The sequence below is a fragment of the Lissotriton helveticus genome, chromosome 2_1 (assembly GCF_964261635.1).
Source record: "Lissotriton helveticus chromosome 2_1, aLisHel1.1, whole genome shotgun sequence".
In the NCBI taxonomy this organism is placed as follows: domain Eukaryota; kingdom Metazoa; phylum Chordata; class Amphibia; order Caudata; family Salamandridae; genus Lissotriton; species Lissotriton helveticus.
Genome location: NC_136059.1, coordinates 1757756454 through 1757777230, shown reverse-complemented (window position 1 = coordinate 1757777230; position 20777 = coordinate 1757756454). Strand labels below are relative to the sequence as shown.

General features: G+C 48.0%; 1 protein-coding gene across 3 annotated transcripts in view; it reads left to right on the top strand.

The window, feature by feature from the left end:
* The window catches only part of CAAP1 (caspase activity and apoptosis inhibitor 1), a 247472-nt gene that overhangs the window by 36971 nt on the left and 189724 nt on the right, over positions 1-20777 (top strand). For all 3 annotated transcript variants that reach the window (XM_078676708.1, XM_078676706.1, XM_078676707.1), the window contains exon 3: positions 7633-7836. In XM_078676708.1, coding sequence (XP_078532834.1) covers positions 7633-7836 — 204 coding nt within the window. The remainder of the gene's footprint in view (positions 1-7632; positions 7837-20777) is intronic.

Here is a 20777-nt window from a genome sequence, read left to right as displayed (position 1 = left end):
ACTGCTACCAAAGAGGCATATAGAGGTCGCAGTTGTTGGGCTGTCAAAGCACCCACCTGAGGATGCGGGGTGTAAGCAGCCAACATAGGCCAAGTAGCGCCTGGAATGGACAATGGTCCTTGTCTGACCGCTGTAATAACGTGTGGGAGGGCGCCACTAAACCAAACGGCATGCTGCCAAACAGAAATCGGAATTTCTACCGTCCGATATGGAGCGTACACTGTAGGAGCATCAGCGGGGATGTAAGTGTGAAAAACACCAGAATTGGCATCCTCCGCGGGAAATGTGACCCATGAGTAACACAACTCAAACGGGTAGGCTGCGTCAGCTGAAACAACAAAAACACTGCCTGTGCCTCTAAAGAAACGGGGTATTCCTGCAAGTGATTCCGTACAGCCACACAACTGTGTGCTGGGATATCAACCGCTGCCATATCGAAACAGTAATAGAGAAGTACAATGCAATATAATAAGGCACAACTGGGTAGTAATTCAACAGAAAACCGTTTTAAATTATCAAGCTTGAAGTAACCTATGTAACTATAGGTAGGTTTTATCCGTCACTATTGTCAACCGGAAACAATAGTGAGGGGGTCGTAGACTGATATAAGCACTACTCAAGTGTCTCACAATAAGACCACACTCGTTGACGGCGCCATGTTGTAGGGATTTCTGCTCATACACAGAACTGTGCACAGAGACCTAGGACATTAGTGAATTGTGGTGTACCAGAAACTAACGTCAGTACCTAGAAACCCCAACCAGCTAGCAATCAGTGTCACATTAGCACTTCGTCCTATAGCAAAGAAACCAATGATTAGACAACCTAGAACATGCGACTTAGGACCATCTCAGGCATGGTGGGAAGTGAGAACACTCTTTTGTTATACATTCATACCAGTCCACAACAGGAGTATAATAGAGACACGGTAAGGTTAAAATGTTTATTTTAACGACGTGATCTCAAGCGCAGTATTTTAATCAACATAAGCATACATATGATTAAGAATAATACGGTCAGCATGGTTACAATTCCATAAAATACAAAAGGAGGAATCATATTACAATGATAGTGCAAACAGGTGATAAAAGTGCCTATTTGAAACACCCTTCCTATCTAGGAACTATGTATTATAAAGCTATAGAAGGTCTTTTGAGTTTTCCAATGTTTTTGTAAGGAAAGGGAGGTTTGAGATAGGTCTGAGGTTGTTAAGATCATTAGGGTCGGCCCAGGTTTCTTGAGAATGGGTGTGATTTGTCCTAGTTGAAGGGAGTCTGGGACACAGCCTGAGGTGAGAGAGGCGTTGATGATTTTTGTCCAGAAACGGGAAATGGTATGGTTGAGTTCTTTTATAATTGTAGATTGGAGGGGGGTCCATGGTGTGGGAGGAAGGTTTTAGATTAGAAATTATATTTCCGACATAAGCTCAAAGTCTGAACAATGCGCATTGTTTTTTAGCTGGAGGCAGGTCTGATTGTCCTTATTCAGAACTCTTTCTGCGTGGTCAAGGGTAGTTGAAGGGGGGCAGGTTAAGAGGGAAGGAGGGTTAGCGGTTTGTATGAAGGATTGATCAATTTTAGAGACTTTATTAGTGAAGAAGGTGGCAATTTCTTCACATCGCTAATTGGTGGCTTTGATTTCTTGAGAGGGAGTGCAGTTTGTTTGGCTTTTGACAATGCTGAAGAGTTCTCTCGGTCTGTTTTTCGCCAGATCTGGTTGGTTGCGGAAAAAATACGCCTTTTCACTAAAAATTTGTTTTTTGTATGCCTGCCGAGCAGATCTAAGTTGCGTTAGGTGTATGGTCGAGGGGTTTAGTTTCCAAGACCTTTCCGTTTGTCTGAGATGACGCCTTTCATCATTCAGCTCCACGTTAAACCAGGGTTTAGATTTGGTTCGCCTCAGTTGTTTGAGTTTGAGTGGAGCTTCTTGGTCTAAAACCGCTGTCATTTTTTGAGTTAAAGTGTGTAGTGAGGTCATCAGCCATCCATGATGAGGGATGGAGTTGAAGATGGGGATGAATCTTGGATTCAAGCTCGGGTAAAGGGATTTTTTCGATGAGTCAAGAGTTTTGGTTTGACATCACAAATAGGTTAGTTGCTGACAAGTGTGTCAATCCTGAACAGAATGAAGTGGTGGTCGGACCAGTCAATGGGAGAAATCGCTCTCAGAGGGACCAGTTCGTTGTTGGTAATGATCGCATCTAGTGTTGCACCTTTGATGTGAGTTGGTTTATTGCAGAGTTGTTTGAGGTTATGTATTTCCAGTAGGTTGGATAGGTTCAGGACAGTGGAGTCTTCTAGGTCGTTCCAGTGGATATTTAGGTCACCCAGGAACACGTCTTTAGTGTCTGTCAAGGAGAACCGTGTTATTAGGTCTGTTAGTTCTTCGGGGAAAAGGGTACGTTCTCCAGGCGGATGGTAGATGGTGTGGAATTTGATGGGTGAGGTGCCCTTGGTAGTGAGTTCGACATCCAGGTATTCAAACAATAGGTATTGTGCAGGTTTGAGTTTGGTAATCTGTACTCCAGCTTTGTGAATGATGGCTAGTCCCCCCAGTTTAGATCAGCCTGTCTTGTCTGATGATGTTTTACCCTGGAGGGGTGGGAATTTCAAGAATGAGGGTTCAGTGGACATTGAGCCAGGATTCTGTGAGGAAAGCGATGTCAATTTCTTCAGCGAGTAGAGCTTCAGCAATGTCTGTGGCTTGTTGTACTGCTGATCTGCAGTTTAGGAGCATGCAAGAGAGAGGACGGGGAGCCTCGATGATAGGGGGAATTAGGTGGATAGAGGAGTATTGAGCAGGAGGTCTAGGCGAGTGGATAGTATTAGGGATTCTGTTAGTGCCGATAATAACAGGGACGTGGAAAGGGGCAGACTTCTGGTTCGAAGCGAGGTAAGAGTCATTGATCTCATCTGGTTTCGGTACCGCAAAGGGCTGGCTTTCCCAATTGGGTCTAAGTGCCTGACTCGCTGATGGACTGGGGGGTCGAGGGGTGCTCTGTGGGGCCATGGGAGGTGTAATGAGTGGGGTAGGGGTAAAACTACCCGGGGGGAGGGAGCACGGTGGCTTGGTCCTGTAAAGGAGGTCTTGTTGTAAGTGAAGGAAATCAGCAGCAAGGAAGTTAATTTTCATCTCCATTCTGTTCAGGTGCTGTGCTATTGAGCTGAAAAAGTTTAAGGTTTTAGGCAGGGGGCGAGAATGACTTGGGTCTATGGAGGGAGATTGAACAGGGGTCAGGGAATGGATGGAGTCCCTGGGATTAGGAGAGGGGAGAGGTTGTACGCAGGGAGCCGGATTTGTAATGTTTCCATTCGAGGAGTTCAGAGGAGGAGAAGTGGGACTAGTGTCCAAGTGAGGAGGGAGAGAAATTCTAGGAAGGACGTCAGAGTTCCGGGCATTGTCAGAGAGATTAGCAGTGGAGGCAGGCTGTGTATGTGGGAGTGCGACAGCGGAAGGGGAGTGTGCAGTGGAAGAAGGGGGGAGAAAGACCACTGGATTGGAAATGATGTTAGACAGGTGGGAAGTAAGGGTCGGGGCAACAGGGTCTGTGTAGGTGGTAGGGGAAGTATGTGAGGGAGGGTTCAGATTATCAGGGATAGAGAGGGGAGGGCCTGTGGGGTCCCTGGGATTAGGAGAGGGGAGAGGTTGGACGCAGGGAGCCAGATTTGTAATGTTTCCATTCGAGGAGTTCAGAGGAGGAGAAGTGGGACTGGTGTCCAGGTGAGGAGGGAGAGAAATTCCCTATTGTGGTGTGAATATGGCATCTCACAATGCACCCCTTCACCAAGCTGACAAGTTCAACACTTTGAATATATCTTGAGATCTTGGATTTCAACGAATCCATTTGCCAAACCAGAGAAAACTCCTACATCAGTCAAAATAATCCTAAAGCATTCAATTCCTACAATTCCAACACATTGATGACGATGCCTAAACAGACATAACGAGCTTTAACTATCCAACCCAGAAATATGTAAAAATCACAATAGCTAGGGGCCAGATGTACTAACATTGGAGATAGTGATTTCCCAATGTAAATGTTTTGCAATTCACAATAAGGAAATTGCTATTCCTAATGTATCAAACTTTTATTTTTAAAATAGCTATTCCTAGTTGGTCACAAAGCAATCTACCTCATGAATAATAATGAAGTAGGTCGCAGTTTGCGAACCATTAGAAATTATAGCCAACACAAGCAATGGTAGCTTGCTGGTGTCTGCAGACTACCATGTATCAAACTTTTATTTTTAAAATAGCTATTCCTAGTTGGTCACAAAGCAATCTACCTCATGAATAATAATGAAGTAGGTCGCAGTTTGCGAACCATTAGGAATGATAGCCAACACAAGCAATGGTAGCTTGCTGCAGTCTGCAGACTACCATGTCTGTGATTGCTTTTAAATAAAGCAATCTTTTTTCTAAACACAGCCCGTTGTCCGAATAGGCAAATGGGAGGCGTTTCAAAAACAAAGAATAAAATGTTAATACATATTTTAAGAGTAGGAAATGGTCCAGCTTGTAAAAAATATATTTTTTAACCTTCTCATAGGAGAAAGGGTCCTATGGTGACACCCTCCCATTTGCGAATGGTTACTACCTTCTTCGAGATGTTGGTAAAATATTAATGTTTTACAACTGCATTGTGTTAGCAATACATTAATACATACCACTAAGATTCGGTATTTGGGAGGGATGCCCTACACATGCCCCTTTCAAATACCAAATAGCAAACACAAATTGCGATTCTGTAGAATTGCAGTTTGGTGTTTGAACATCAAAACAAGCATTTTTGTAGTCCCAAATGGTCTGATTCTGCGTACTTGGCCGTTTGCGACCTCAAAAAAGCTTTATGCATGTGGCCCTAGTACTCCTAATAACCTGCAAAACAAAATCACATAACCAAAAAGCTCAACAGCTATTATTCAGGGCCCCAAACTAATAATAAAAATTGTCAATACGCCAACTAGCATAATTAGGCCATTTAAGATATAAGTTAGAAAACATGAAGGTTTAGTAATAGATCAATAATCATTGCAGAAGACAGTTGGCATATTACTGGCGGTATTCCATTCTGCCAAACGCTAAATGATGCCGTTTGTATACAGTTGACCTGACCACCTTACTTCTTTGAGGATGGGAACTCAGTCAAAGTAAATTAGAAATCGCACAGTCACTGCACTTGGGAGATCCTCTGGTAGTGGTTGGGAGGGATTGGGGTCCTATGAGCTCTTTCAAAGAAAAACAAGCATTGGCATAGCCAATAGGTCTCGCTTTTGGGACTGTATAAGTATTTAGTTATGCAGCACTATATCTTTGGTGCAACAACATTAAGTGTTGCATGGTTAAACACTTATAAGGCCCCAAATGCGAGACCTATTGTCTATGCCAATGCTTGTTGAAGTTCCCTCCTGCACCGAGTGCCCCAGCAGCTACAATCACACAAACAAGGCGCCCCTTCACACAACAGAAGGGAGCAGGTCGGCTTACACCAGTCAGGCAAAAAGATGACCTGTCTTTGAAAATTCCACGGAAGGCACGTTGTGGAAACCGAGCCACCCGGAATCGAGGCATGCGTCACCTGGGTTGTCAGAGCCTTATTTATGGGTCATTAGCCCCTTCCATGCTCATCACGAGCTCAGTTCGACATGCAGCACAGTGCTCGTGTGCTTATGACGAGCTGAGCTCGTCATGACCACACCCGTTTTTATTGCTGTCCAGCACAACAGAGGAAACTCTCAAGCAGCGATGAGGTTAACGGGCACTGGGGTTACATGAAAACAAAATTATGGTCATGTCAGTCGTAAAAATGAGCTTTCTTCAATTTAGTGTTATTGCACGTTTCTGTGCAGTAACAGGGCACGGGAAGCGAGAAAAATATTCAAAAATGCCGGAATGTTACCTGGGCTCAATACAGTTAACACATTGAATGCAATTCATAAGTAAACGGGGACCGGTAACTCTAGCAACATATTCAAACTGATAGACCTCCGGCCAGCTAGACTGGTGTGTACTGCTCGCTGATGTAGCGCCTTATGTGCGAATTTAGCCTCTCTGCACTATTAAAAGATTAGCATGACAACCTTGCTGAACAATATCATATTTCAAAACACATCCCATGGATTCCATTTATCATTGTTGCGGCGTCCAGTTGCCGAATTACTGTGATAAATAAACGGGGCCCGTGATGACAACCCCAGAGCAGTTCTAAGAGTCAGCCTGTGGTGAGACCCTCCCACTTCTTGCTTCCTTTTCACTGGCATCAGTGGTTTAGGTGCATGTGGGAACCACAGAGCAGTGCGAGCAGGCAGGGGCGCAGGCACTTCAAGGAAGGCTTGCCTGCAAACAATACCCTGCAATGACGGGCCCATGGCAATTAATAGCAAGGAAAGAATGGGGGAATTAGCGCACTCTTTATCGCTGCACATCTGAAGCGGACAGACCCTGTGCTAATTGAAACAAGCATTGGCCGCAAGACGCTTGTAATAAGAGAAGCTGATGAGGAGGGAGTGCTGCCGTGAAAGCGGAAGTCATTGCGATCGCGGTGAAAGCGAAAGTGATTGCGATGGCGCGCTAAAGCATGGAGAGGCGGAGCGTGGCGCTCGCGCAGGTGCTCGTGACTGCTAGCCGCTTTGGCAGCACTTCGAAAAGACGCTACTAAATGTCTCGCCAGAGCAGCGCATGTGTTGCCTCAGGCGAGACCTAAAAAGGTTGACAAACTTTTGGGCATGAGCACAATTTGTACTTAATTCTCAATTAACTATTCATTACCCAGCCCGGTTGTTTCATCACTATCACCTAACCCCATCTTTCCCTCTCTGCTGAAGAATAACTATGCTAGTTTTGGTAGGTTGGGACCCTTACACTAACTCTCTTCACTTGTTATTTTTTGAGGAAGGCGTATTTACCCAGTCTGTTCAATTGATGTGGCAAGTGTGCCCTGTGTTCTCCGCCCATACCTGCATGCCACAGTATTGATTTAATACAAAAGTCAACCAGCTTATTTTACCAGTTTTGCAGAGGCCAATACTAGGCCATGAAACTGCCTTGTTGGAATACATTGGTTATAAAGTACTTGTTGTTTACCTTAATTTAGCTCTATAAATCCGTCAGATGTAAACTGCAGTTTACCTGTGCTATGTAAGAATTTAAAGTGATTCATTCACTTCCTGGAAGGTCTTTCTGTGCTACCATACCGACTTCACTCAGGATTTCGTTGTATAATTAAAAAATATATATATTGTTTAACTAAACATATTATTACATACACCCCAACCTTCCTTCCTAGCATTCACTCTGCTTGCCCTCGTGTTTAGTTAGGCTTGTATGTGAGATTTCTTTGTGACATCTAACCAGTTTCTGTTCCAGTGCCTCTTACTTTTTGTTGCTGCATCTCTCTGTGCGGTAAGTTTGTCTAGAATCATGCTGGAGAGAATAAGCAAGTTGTAGTGAGGTTGCATTTTAATCCTAGAAAGAATGCTCCAAAACGAATGTTTGTAAGTTAAAAGAAAATACATATCTGCTGGAACTCATTATGTATTTTATTTTCCATTTTTATGGCGCACCACGTAATCTGTTGCATTTATCCAAACGTTTTAGTCATCTATGATTTCACGAATTTGCTTCTCTTCCTAGGAATTAAAATGTCCCCCTCCAACAGTTGTTGAGAAAGAAGACGAGGTAGAAGAGCCAAGTGACATTGAAGAAGGTGGGCTGGATCTGAGTGTGCCCCTGAAGCCTATCAGCTTCTACATATCCGACAAGAAGGAAATGCTGCAACAGTGCTTCCGGGTTGTAGGAGAGAGGAAGCTGCAGAAAATGCTTCCTGATGTTTTAAAGGTACAGGCTAATGAGCATAAATACGCGTTGTGCTCACACCATGCTGTGAGAGAAGTGTAAAATGTCATTAATTTAACCTGCTTTTGGTGACGTGCTAGCCATAGAGAGTGAAACACGTGTCTATCTACTCAGTGAGACACATTACTGTGTTACTGTCTTTTGGATGTGGAGTAGTTTTGGTGGCAGGCCATCTGTTGCATTATGAGTGGAGGCGTCACGCATGATCTCTTTGTATTGATAAATTGTATAGCTCCACCAAAACAGGCCAGTTAAGGTGCAAGTGTGGAGGAGTGTGGCTCACTGATTAGAGCGGCAGACTCTGATGCAGAGGTCTGGCCCGGGACCAGGGTTCAATTCCCGACGCGGCAGGGTCCTGAGCCCAAAATGTCCACGGACTCGATAATTCTCGCCTCGGTGCCTATTCTAATCATGGGGTCCCACGCTGCAACTCTGGGCAATAGTTGCTTAATCTCCACTACGGCGGCCCACCCGCTGCGGGATGCCTGGCTTTCACCCTGGGGATACCCAGTAGGGGTTATCTCACAGGGAAAAGCCAGGACGGGTTCCCAAAGCAAGCGCCTTGATGCCTTCGGGTGATACGTGCGCTATATAAGTCGCAATACATACAAGTGATGTTCCTCGCTGCATGTGTATTGTCATGGCAGGGTTGGCTGTGCAGTGCTACCCTGAACTGTATGTTGCATTTTCTGTAAAAAATAACTTTGAGAGTGCTGACCTGCAAAAGTACTCAGCCTCAAGCCATGGGCATGGTTCAGGCTCTTCCGGAGGGTTGTGGGTAGGGAGTGAGAAATCAGTGTTCCATGGGCGGGTGGGATTTACATTTTATTTGGGATTATTTTTTTTGAGGGCTTGGAATTTAGTCACTGTACAAGTACTGGATATCGTGGTACCATTCAGAAGGGCACAGAGAAGACAGGAGCTACTGGGCCTCAAACTTGGTGGGTAGATCATTTTCCACTGTTGTCTTGGGATCGATTCTTTTATGGCTCTGCAATCTGAGATAAGTAGAACCATTTCCTCACTTGATTCTCAAGTTAGCAAGGGTTCTCAGAGAGGTAAGATGGGGGGGGGGGGCGGCGGAGGGGGAGCTAGAGCTCAGCACCCAATAGTAAACCAATAAACGCAAAAACAAAGTGTCCCGCTCAGTGCTTATCTTTAAAAAAAAAATCTTTTTATTAAATCAAAAACCAGCATCAGATATAAGCATCATTCAGTATATATATATATATATATATATATATATATATATATATATATATATATATATATATATATATATATATATATATATATATATATATATATACATATATATATGTATATATGTATATATGATGTAGAAGATAAGGCACATCTCAAGCATCATTACACGTAGTATACAAATGCACTGTATACGGAGCCACACAATACCCATTGGAGTACGTCTCGAAACCCTCCCAGAAAACATAGTCAGCGCACCCCAAGAGACCCCTCACAGACCCCTATACAATGTCCATGGCCCCCACATTTTGTCCCCTTTGCTAGGGCATCCCCTGCTTTGATACACCACCTGCTCCGCACTACGACACCAGTCCATATCGCAAAGCCATGCAGCCACGGTCGGGGGCTCCGGCGCCCCCCTTGCGCGTGTAATGGTCCTCTTAGCGAACCCCCTGCCAAAAACTAACCACGTCTTGGCCCATTTCGGCCACTTAATCTCTCCTGTGACGCCCAGGATGTGCCATCTGGACTCCAGCGGGACCCGTTTACCCACCTCAGCCTCCATCACTTGGGCAATGCCTTTCCAGTACTTCTGAATCCTGGGGCAAGAACACAAAATATGAAAGAAGGATCCCCTCTCGCCACACTCCCTGAGGCATACTTCGGAGCCCTCGCCCTTAATACGGATCTGTACCATTCTCGAGGCATATGACCTGTGAAGGATGCAAAGTTGTACTAGTCGAAAACACGCTCTGATGGCTATTTCCCTGGGGCACTGGAGGGCCTCCGCCCAGTCATCATCTTCCAAAGGACCCACATCCGTTTCCCAGGCTTCCCGCAAGGGACCCAAGCAGGCCGGAGTATTGTTTGCCAGTTTTTTGTATGTCAGAGACACTGCCTTCTGTATCATGGGGTCCAAGAGAAGCCTATCCTCCAGTGGGGAGTATTCTGGAAGCAAAGTCCCCTCTGTCAAGTGGTTATGAATTGCAGAACGCAGCTGTCGATATCTAAGGAATTCACCTGCACCCATTTGGAAGCCCTCAAGTAGACTATTGAATGTTACCATTTTCTCACCTTTCCAGATGTCCCCGAGCATGTCAATACCTTAAGGTTCCACTTTTGGAAACCCTGCAGTCTGTGCACTTCTTTAGGGAAGTCTCCCTCCCATAATGGGGTCTGTTCAGTAAATTTCCGCTCCCACCCCGTCATTCTAGTTGCTTTATGCCAAATATCAATAACCGTTTTAGTGTGTGTTGGCAGATGTACTGACCCACCACCCCTGTGGTACAATTCCCCCAAGTGACTACACTCACCCAAGACCAATCTTTCCACTCTGTAGGCTGATTCCTTAAGTGGGGAGAAGACCCAACCATTGACGTAAACAAGATGAGCAGCCCATTACTATTTCCTGAGATCCGGGACTGCCAGCCTCCCTTCGTACACCCCCTTCTGCAGTTTCTTGAGTGCAATCCTGAGACTGCCCCCTCCACAGAGTAACTGGCGTAGCTCAGACTTGACTGTGCAGAAGAAGAAATCTGGAATGTGATAAGGAGTGTTTTGAACAGCGTACAGTAAACTTGCGAGGGCCATCACCTTGAAGAGGACTGCCCGTCCCATAAGGAAGATAGTAAGCCCCATCCAGTGCGAAGCGGCATCCCGCAACCTAGAAAGCTGCACCTGAAGATTCCGTTGTGTAAACTCCGCTTCAGTCTTAGTTATCCAAATGCCCCAATTCTTGAATTTATCCTTGAACACCATCTCCGAACATGCGGACGTCAGAACCGGAGGGTCCCTTGCTAGAGAAAAGACCAAGGACTTATCCCAATTAATACAAAATCCAGAGTAGGAACCAAAGGACCGCATTATGTGAATCAGCCTATGGAATGTGTGTTGGGCCGGTATGCATAAAGCATGATATCCTCCGCATACAACAAAATGAGCTCTTCCCAGTCCCCCCCCCAGATCGATTCCCTACACCACCAGGTTCCTCCTAATCCATGCCGCCAAAGGCTCAAGCACTAGCGCGAATAGCAACGGGGGCAGAGGACAACCCTGGCGTGTCCCCCTGGCTCTGGACATGACCCGGTTAACCCTAACTCGAGCCATCTGGCAGTGTACAACAACAATCCACTGTTGCAGCTGCAGGCCGATGCCTACTTTTCCCAGCACCGCGAACAGGTAAGACCATTCTATGCTATCAAAAGCCATCCTTGCGTCTAACGAGAGAAGAGCGGCTGGGACATCCGGCTCCCTTTGAGTCATGTACATGACTCCATATAAACGTTTCAAGTTTAACCTCGTGCTCCTATGAGGCATAAAGCCAGACTGATCCAGATGGATCAGGGATTGTGAAACCGGGCCCATCCGGTACACGATAATCTTGGCTAGAACCTTAGCCTTGAAGCTTAAGAGGGAGAGGTCATGCGGTTTTCCTTCCTTGAGAAGTACGACAATAGTGACCATTCTTGTGTCATCTGGAAGTTGCCCCACCTCAGACGCTTCCCTAAACATGTCAAGCATGTAAGGAGCCAGTTTGCTCGCCACGCATTTAAACATTTCAGTGGAGAGCCCATTTGGGCCGGCCACCTTCCCAGATTGCAAGTCACTCATGGCACTCTCTACTTCCTCCAAGTGGAAGTCGGAATCGAGCTCCTCCCTGTCCTCCGAATCTAGAGTCGGCAGAGATATGTCATGCAAGAATTCAGTGCATTCCGGTTCCCCCCATGTGGATTGAGATTGGTAAATGTTTTCGAAATATTTGGCAAACATTTCCGTTAGGGCCACCCCTGTACCACCCTGTGTCCCTTCTTCGGACCAAATCTCAGAAACCCAATTGCGACTCCTGTCCCTTCGTTCCAGCCAAGCAAGCAGTTTGTTGGCGTTGTCACCCAGATCATATACTCTGAGCTGTGTTGCGATCGCGGGTGCCCGAGCTGTGTTTTTGGCGAGATCTTGCAGGGAACTTTCTTTGATGGAATGTTTGAGCCCACCGTCACCCCCCGGAGTCCGCGGTTATTGTGCGCACCGAGGGGAGTATCTCCTGTTCGAGTTCCTCACACTGGAGTCAGGTTTCTTTAGTTGAGCACCACGCTCTGCCTGCACAAAATATCTCGCCACCACCTTGTACACTTCCCAAAGGGTACCAGCAGAGCTGACAGAGCGAACATTTTCCGCAAAGTAGAGTTCTGTGCGTTTCTCGAAACGCTCCCTAAATTCCTGGTCCCAAAACATAAAGAGGTCTAACCTTGGAGGAAGAGACCACTCGCAAACTGGCCCGTGCAGCTGCACCTCTACCGGTGAATGATCGGATATTCCTTGCGCCTTATGGCACCCACCCTGGAAAAACCCTGTAGAGGTAGTATGTGTAGAAATGTAGTTCAGCTGAGCCCCACTGCCTCGTGCCGCAGAAATATGAGCATATGTCTAGACCTGGGATTCTGGCATCTCCAAAGATCTACTAGTCCCAGAGCCTATGCAAAAGAAGACCGTGGACAGGGCCCCCTTGCCACAGAGGGGAGAGTTTCCCTATCTATATCAGGCGTGAGTATATCGTTCATGTCACCCCCAAGAGCAAAAGTCTGGGTGGGAAATCCAATAAGAGCTGACTGAGATCTGGAAACGTGATTTTGTGCAGTCGCGGAGGAATGTACATTGACCATATATTTACCACCTGCCCCTCCCAGGTACCTGACAGAGCAGCATAACGACCTAGTTGGTCACAGCATGTGCGCTGTATCATCAGAGGGATCGCATTTTTAATGAGTATGGCCGTGCCCCTGGACCCGGACCTGAAGACAGCGTGGGCCTGTAGTGTGCATCCGTACATATTAAGGGCAAAGTACTTGTTCCCCCTGAGGTGTGTCTCCTGGAGTAAGACAACATCTGGGGAATGTCTATGTAAATATTGTAGAACCATACTGCGTTTAATTTTGTCCCCTTGGCCCTTTACATTCCAGGAGAGGATTGTCAGCTTTTTGTTAGGTCGTGTGGCCATGTAAGTAGTCATCGCCAGCCCCCCTCTACCCAGCAAGTAGAGACCCTCCGTACATACAGCAGAACCAAGCCCGTAAAAGGTCGTCATTGGGCACAAATATTGAAGCATTAGATCTGAAGCAAAAACCAAACAGGGAACCATACAATAAATACAAAAACCCTTAACAGTATCCCCCCACCCTGCAACCCTGCCTTGTAGGTCCAGATATACCCACATCCCAAATAGCAGAGTGCCTGTCGCCCCAGAGAACCAGAAACGAAAGTAGGGCTGTCTGGCTCCACCACTCAATAGCGCCCCCTCCCGGGCCATCTCGGGCCACCCTGCCCCACCCATCAACACATCGTAAAGCCAGAGCATACAACACAGTGTCCCATCATCTTCTTCACTGAATTAGGAGCTCCAGTATCCGGCATTAAAAACGGTACCTCAAGTCTCTCAAAATATACAACGGTACACAGCGGTGAGACCTGTCTCTTACTTCCCTGGAGATCGTGCATCACTCACGGGGCTTCCAGACCGGGAGCTCCTGGATCCGGATAGCGACCTGTCCCCCTCTCTGCATCGAGTTGGAGACTTGAGTGCCAAATCGACTCCCGTGCCAGTCCCCTTCAATGCGACGATTGAGAGACCAGTGGTGGCCCCCATCCAGCCATTGTTGGACCCCTGCAGTTGAGGTGAAGAATAAGGACTTGTCATTTTCAAGGACTTTGAGTTTTGCTGGGAATAGCATCATGTATTTTATCCCCTTCTCTCAAAGGACTCGTTTCACCCCGTCGAACGTGCGCCTCTCCTGCTGCACTCTCAACGTAAAGTCTGGGAAGAACCTTACTGTCGATTTCTCAAAGGGCAGGTCTCCACTCATTCTAGCTACCTGCAGGATGGCATCTTGGTCTCTGAAAATGAGCACACGCACAATGATCGTCCGAGGAGCCACCCCGGGTTTCGGCTTTGGGATCGGTGTGCTCTCTCCACAGTAAACAGAGTAGACAGTCTCTTAGGCTTAAGGTGGTTCAGGATAAGGTCCTTAATGAAGAGATCCATGCTGGAGCCTTCCACCCCTTCGGGCAATCCCACCACCCTAATGTTGTTGGGTCGGGCCCTCCCTTCTTGATCATCCAACCTTAGGGCCATCAGCTTGTGTTGATGCGTCAGCTTCTGCACGCATTCCTCCAGCTTACGCATTGTGGATTGGAGCTCCCCTACGTTTTCTTCTGTTGCTGTGACCCTCTCAGAGGTTTTCCGCATATCCGCCCTCCTCAAGTTCATTTCTATAGTGACCGCATCAATGTTGGTCTCCAAAGTCATGCCCAAGGATTGGATCGCCGACATGATGGAGCCATGGGATTGCTCTTCTCCGGCAGCTTTATCCCCAGTCGCTCCCTCCTCATGTGGCAGTTGGCGAGGGACAGCATACTTGTCCAATTTATTTGTCTGCACCGTAGCCTGGGCCCCCTTTGGTTTTGTCATGGTCAAGTTCCCACTGTTATGTTATGTTATGTTAATAACATTTATTAGGCGCAACAGCTGCCCCAGCGAAGGGGCGTCCTGGCGCCTGATCATATGCAACAACACAACAGATCAGAGCTAACAGAGGGGGATATTAGCCTACAGAGATGAACAAGTGGGTTTTGATGGCCCTTCTAAAAAGGGTCAAGCTGTTAAGGGCCCGAATATGAACAGGAAGGGAATTCCATAAGTCTGCCGCCAACACGCGGAAGGAACGTCCTCCCATCCTGCTAAGCCTGAAACTAGGCTTATTCGCCAGATACTGGGCTTCGGATCTAAGGGATCGCGTGGGGACATAAGAAGAAATAAGGCCTGTCAAGGCCGGAGGAGAAGAAAGCTTTAAGATCTTAAATGCCAGACAGAGAACCTTGAATTTGATTCTCTGTCTGACCGGAAGCCAGTGCAGAGAGGCCAAGACAGGAGAGACAGGACATCGTCTCGGAAGACCTACAATGGCCCGTGCAGCAGCATTCTGCACCCTCTGGAGCCTCGTCGCCTCAGCCTGATTGACTCCAAGGAGCAAGGCACTCCCGTAGTCTATCCGTGAGAGGATAGAGGCCTGAACCACCAGTTGACGTGTGGGAGGGTCGAAAAATTTGAGAACTGGTCTAAGTCCTCGCAGAATGCCATAGCAGGTGGCTGCTGTCTTCTTTGTATGGCTGGCAAAGGAGAGGTTAGAATCCAGCCATACCCCCAAATTTTTTACTTCTTCCACTGGGATAGGCATCGCCCCCAGTTCGAGAGGCCACCACTGGTCTCCCCAGAGTTCCGCCTGCTTCCCCACAATCAGGACCTCGGTCTTTTTAGTATTAAGCTGTAAGCAGTTGTTACACATCCAACTAGCCACAGCTATCAGTCCTGCCCGGAATCTGGGTGCAGTCACCTCAGGGTCCCCACTGAGTGTCACCGCCAGCTGCGTGTCGTCGGCATACGATGTCATCGTAAGGCCATATTGCCTGACGACAGCAGCCAGCGGTTTCACATACAAGTTGAATAGTGTGGGGCTGAGGGCAGAGCCCTGAGGGACTCCCAGTTCCAGAGGATGACACGAGGACTGGCCAGGTGGAATGGCTACTTTAAAAGACCGGTCCGAGAGGAATGAGCGGAACCACTTAAGAGCCTTCCCGACAATCCCCACTTCCTCCAGACGCCGCAGCAAAATGTCATGAGACACCGTGTCGAACGCGGCGCTCAGGTCTAACAATAGGAGCGCCGCGGTCTGCCCCGCGTCTAGCACTGATCGCAAATGCTCAATCATAAAGAGCAAAGCCGTTTCAGTGCTATGTTGCGCACGAAACCCATTTTGAGTCTCGTCAAGGATGTTATTACGCGAAAGGTGGGCAGACAGAATGGTATTCACGTGTGCCTCCGTAACCTTGGCGGTCCAAGGCAGGAGGGAGATGGGCCGGTAGTTCTCCGGGAGCAGGGGGTCAGAATTCGGTTTCTTCAAGATGGGTTTGACCACAGCCTGCTTCCAGGGTAATGGCACCACGCCCTCACTGAGGGAAAGATTGATTAATTCCATAATGGGCTCGCGACAGAGAGGCGGGAGAGAGGCGAAAAACTCCGGTTTCAGAGGATCTGAGGGAGAGCCAGATTTAATTTTAAGGCTCAGAGTATCGAATACCTCATTAGACATACTCGGCAGGATTGACAGAGTTTCAGGCACCAAGATCTCTACTTCGCTAGGAGCATCCCCGGGGGCAGCTGGTACGAATCCTCGATAGATTTTCTGTACTTTCTCCACGAAAAAGGATGCCAAGCTTTCGCAGTGCGAGTCCGTACAGATTTCTTGCGAGGTGGCCCGTTTCCCCATCAGGTCTTTGAGTACCTTAAAGATCAACTTAGTGGGGTTGGGGCTGTTGGAAAACTCAGCAGCGTAGTAGGTGGCTCGGGTTTGGCAAATAGCTCTATGGTAGGACTTAAGCTGGGCAAAATAAAATGATTTTAATGTGGGATCGAAAGCTTTTCTCCACGCCCTCTCAGCTTGCCGGCAAGATCTCTTAAGCTCGGCAAGCGCCTCATTATACCAAGGGCTACGATTTTTCGCATGACATTTTGCCCACCGCATCGGTATAAGAGCATCGAGGGCAGTAAGAACCCAGTTGCAGAATTGTTCATAACCCTGTTCTGCATTCTGCAGTTTGTCCAGGGGTTGGGCCTCCAATAACCTGACAAACTCCTCCAGCTTAAGTTTACGCCAGTCACGCTTTAAACTCTGTTTACCTGCAGGTTTCAGTTGGGGGGTGTCCAGGGGACATGACACTTTGACCAGTAGGTGGTCAGTCCAACCCACCACCATCGGGTCAGCTGATCTAGCCCGAGCTAAGGTGGTAAAGAAAGGATCTAATATATGTCCTCCTGTGTGGGTGGGGGAGGTGACCAATTGGTCAAGTTGCAACGCTTCTAAGTCCGCCAGCAAAGAGCTGATGGAAGGGGATGACGACTGATCCAGATGTATATTCAGGTCACCAACTATATTGAAATTAGAGCAAGTTGCAGTCAAGGAACTGACTACGTCCACAAGAGCAGTCTTGAAGGCGGTGTCATTCCCAGGAGGACGATATATAAGCACACCGCTAAAGGTGAATTGGTGAGTGACCTTCACCTTAAACGAAGCGCTTTCGCACATAGGGAGGTCCAAGGCCTTCCACTCCACCGGGAAACACGATCTCGTCGCCATGGCTATACCACCTCCCCTCGTCGAGCGGTTTAAGATAGACACTGTATAGGTAGAGGGGAAAGCCAAGTTAATGATGGCCGTGTCCGCGTCCTGTAACCAGGTTTCGGTCAGGAAGATGATATCTGGAAGGTCCGCATCGATCTTATCGCGTAGTGACTGATGGTGTTTAACCAGAGATCTAACATTCAGACTCCATATGTTAAGGGCTTGTCCGGACCATTCCATATGGGTGCCACGAACAGTCCTACTGACTGGACGGACTCCAATGGGAGAGGTCAAAGAGAAATAACCGCAGGTACACTCATAAGGTCCTGATAGAGGGGGTAGAGGGTCATGATAACACACCCGAAGATTATCTCTAATAGATAAGAGAGCCGCACGCTCGTACCTGAGCGCCGCCATGGTACACTAGCTACTAATAAGAGAGGGATCCAGAGTCCATAGCCCGCACCCGCTACCTCGACGCGGACGAGCGCAGACGGGCAGGACTCTGGCACGACTCCGGCTAAGCGACGGCGCCCCTCTGCGCGGTCCCGCTGCGCGGGAGAAGACGACTTTAAATAGGCGTCTCAAAGGGCTGCTCGAGCGTCAGGACGCTCCAAAATGGCGCCCGCAAAAAGCACCACTCACCCAATCAAAGATGGCGCCCACCGAAATCCACCCACAGGACCCGGACCCGCCAAATGGCGGTGCGTGTTCCAGTAATTATATGCAGTGAGGGGACAGGAGCCCACACAGGACGGTGAGGTAAAAGCAGGGAGAAATCCAAATAAAGCAACCAAAATACAATAAAAGGTTCGTTTAAAATATGCAGCGCACTGGCAGCACGACCTGCGCAATGCAGCAGATGATCACTAAGTGAAGCACACAAGACCGCCTTAAATAGGCGTCTCAAAGGGCTGCTCGAGCGTCAGGACGCTCCAAAATGGCGCCCGCAAAAAGCACCACTCACCCAATCAAAGATGGCGCCCACCGAAATCCACCCACAGGACCCGGACCCGCCAAATGGCGGTGCGTGTTCCAGTAATTATATGCAGTGAGGGGACAGGAGCCCACACAGGACGGTGAGGTAAAAGCAGGGAGAAATCCAAATAAAGCAACCAAAATACAATAAAAGGTTCGTTTAAAATATGCAGCGCACTGGCAGCACGACCTGCGCAATGCAGCAGATGATCACTAAGTGAAGCACACAAGACCGCCTTAAATAGGCGTCTCAAAGGGCTGCTCGAGCGTCAGGACGCTCCAAAATGGCGCCCGCAAAAAGCACCACTCACCCAATCAAAGATGGCGCCCACCGAAATCCACCCACAGGACCCGGACCCGCCAAATGGCGGTGCGTGTTCCAGTAATTATATGCAGTGAGGGGACAGGAGCCCACACAGGACGGTGAGGTAAAAGCAGGGAGAAATCCAAATAAAGCAACCAAAATACAATAAAAGGTTCGTTTAAAATATGCAGCGCACTGGCAGCACGACCTGCGCAATGCAGCAGATGATCACTAAGTGAAGCACACAAGACCGCCTTAAAGTTAGGGGACTCGGAGCCCCTTCACCCTCGTACAAGTCACTTGCGGACTTATCTGTGGGCACCAAGGCCGGCACTTGAGGCGCAATCACTCCTCTTGTCACTCGCTTCAAGACGCGTCACACAGCTTGCTCGCAGCACAGGTGGACTCCACATTTGCGATCCAAATAAGATTTGGCAAAAGGACACGTAGGGGAACGCGACACATCCCACGCCCTACAGACCTTTACCTCTCAGGACTGGTCCCCCACCGATCACTACCGCTCAGCTGTGGCCACTGTTCCACCCAAGCGATAATCCCTCGTCGTCACCTGTGAGATAGGAGGCTGGCAGGGACTTTAAAGCACCTAAGGATATCTCTCTGTTTCTCCCACTAAGCCTGGCCTCACCTCAGAAAGCTGTCACTGCGTTTACATGCGGGCACGACTGGCCCACTGCAGAAATGGCACTTCGTGAGGTCTCTGTCCACAGCAGCACTCGCTCCACGCAGCCCGGGGAGCCGTGCCCCAGACGTAGCGACAACCGCAGGCCCCAGGCAGTGGATTTAGCAGGAGGGGGCCCGTTGATGCTGCCGCGGCCCCCGCGAATCACCCTTGGTCACTACAGCTCAGCACCAAAATGTGGGCCGCATCCATTTAGCTTAGGATTCACCAGCAGGCTCGCCAAGGGAGATGTCCATCCATCCCTGGGGAGCTCAGCGCCGGCAGCTTGCTGTCAGTGCAGGCTCCAGGGTACTCCTCACTGGGACCACCTGTAGCATCAGTCACAGGCCCCAGGCAGCGGATCTCGAGTGGCAGAGATCCCGGGCCGTGCGCTCCAGAGGCAGTCAGTGCACCAACGCGACTCCGCCACCTCGCCGCCCGGAGCTCCTCGATAGTCGCTTGACTTCCCACACGGGCTGCTGTGCTGTCCGTAACACCTCCCTCACCTCAGGATATCATCAGGAACACGGTGCTGGCCGACTCCTCTATCCGGTTACCGGAGCACGGATGGATATTGCGGGGCATCGCAAGGGCCCGGACGGAGCAAGAAAGTTACGCTGTCATCTTGGCCGATGCCAGAGCATGCCCCCTGACAGTGCTTATCTTATATGTAAAACGAAAGTACTTTAATCACACAACTGAAATAAATAATACACAGTACAATCGGCATGGAATTATAGGGTTGTTGTCCTGGTTACGATCTTTAGTAAGTGCTAAACCGCCTTCCTTAAAACTCTGTCCGACTCTGGTGATTCTAATGGTTCAAAACCCTGGTATGTGCCGAATAGAGACAGCCTTATCTTTTTGTAGAGCCAACTGCTAGTTCAAAATTTCAGCCAGGCTTAACTCACCCAAAGGTGGAGTTGGTGACAGAAGTTCCCTTGAAAAATGGGGGGAAGGGAGGAGAAAATGGGGGGAATGTGTCAATGAAACCATGGAAAGCAAATGTGGGGATACCCTCTGGGTGTGTTTGGGGAAACCTTTTCTGAGGGGCTGGCTGGTTTGAGGGAATCGGCAAATCACACATTCGATGCTAAACCCAAACTTCACCTCAGATATAACTAAAAAACGGTTTGATCAAACCTCCTTCCAAATATATATATATATATATATATATATATATATATATATATATATATATATATATATATATATATATATATATATATATATATACACACATGGGGTGAGAATGGGTTAGGATGGAAAGAGAATGATCTGGACTAGATTTTGATGGAACATGCACTGGGTAATCTCAGCCGCTGAATACTGAGGGATGCTAACAGCAAGTCTTGCGCCTCAGATGGTAACACAGCTAAGTACTGTTAAATACCCCAGTAAATTGATTCATTATTACCAACTCCTTATCTGACATACAATATTGAATATTAGTCTTTCTGCTTCTTCGGGCAAACTCTAAGGTAACCAGTATACAACCCTTAAACACAAGGGGAGCTGGCCGAGGAACTGTGATACACGAAGGCTAAAAAGGGAGTGACATCAGGGACAAGCCACTAACATGAAAGGGAAC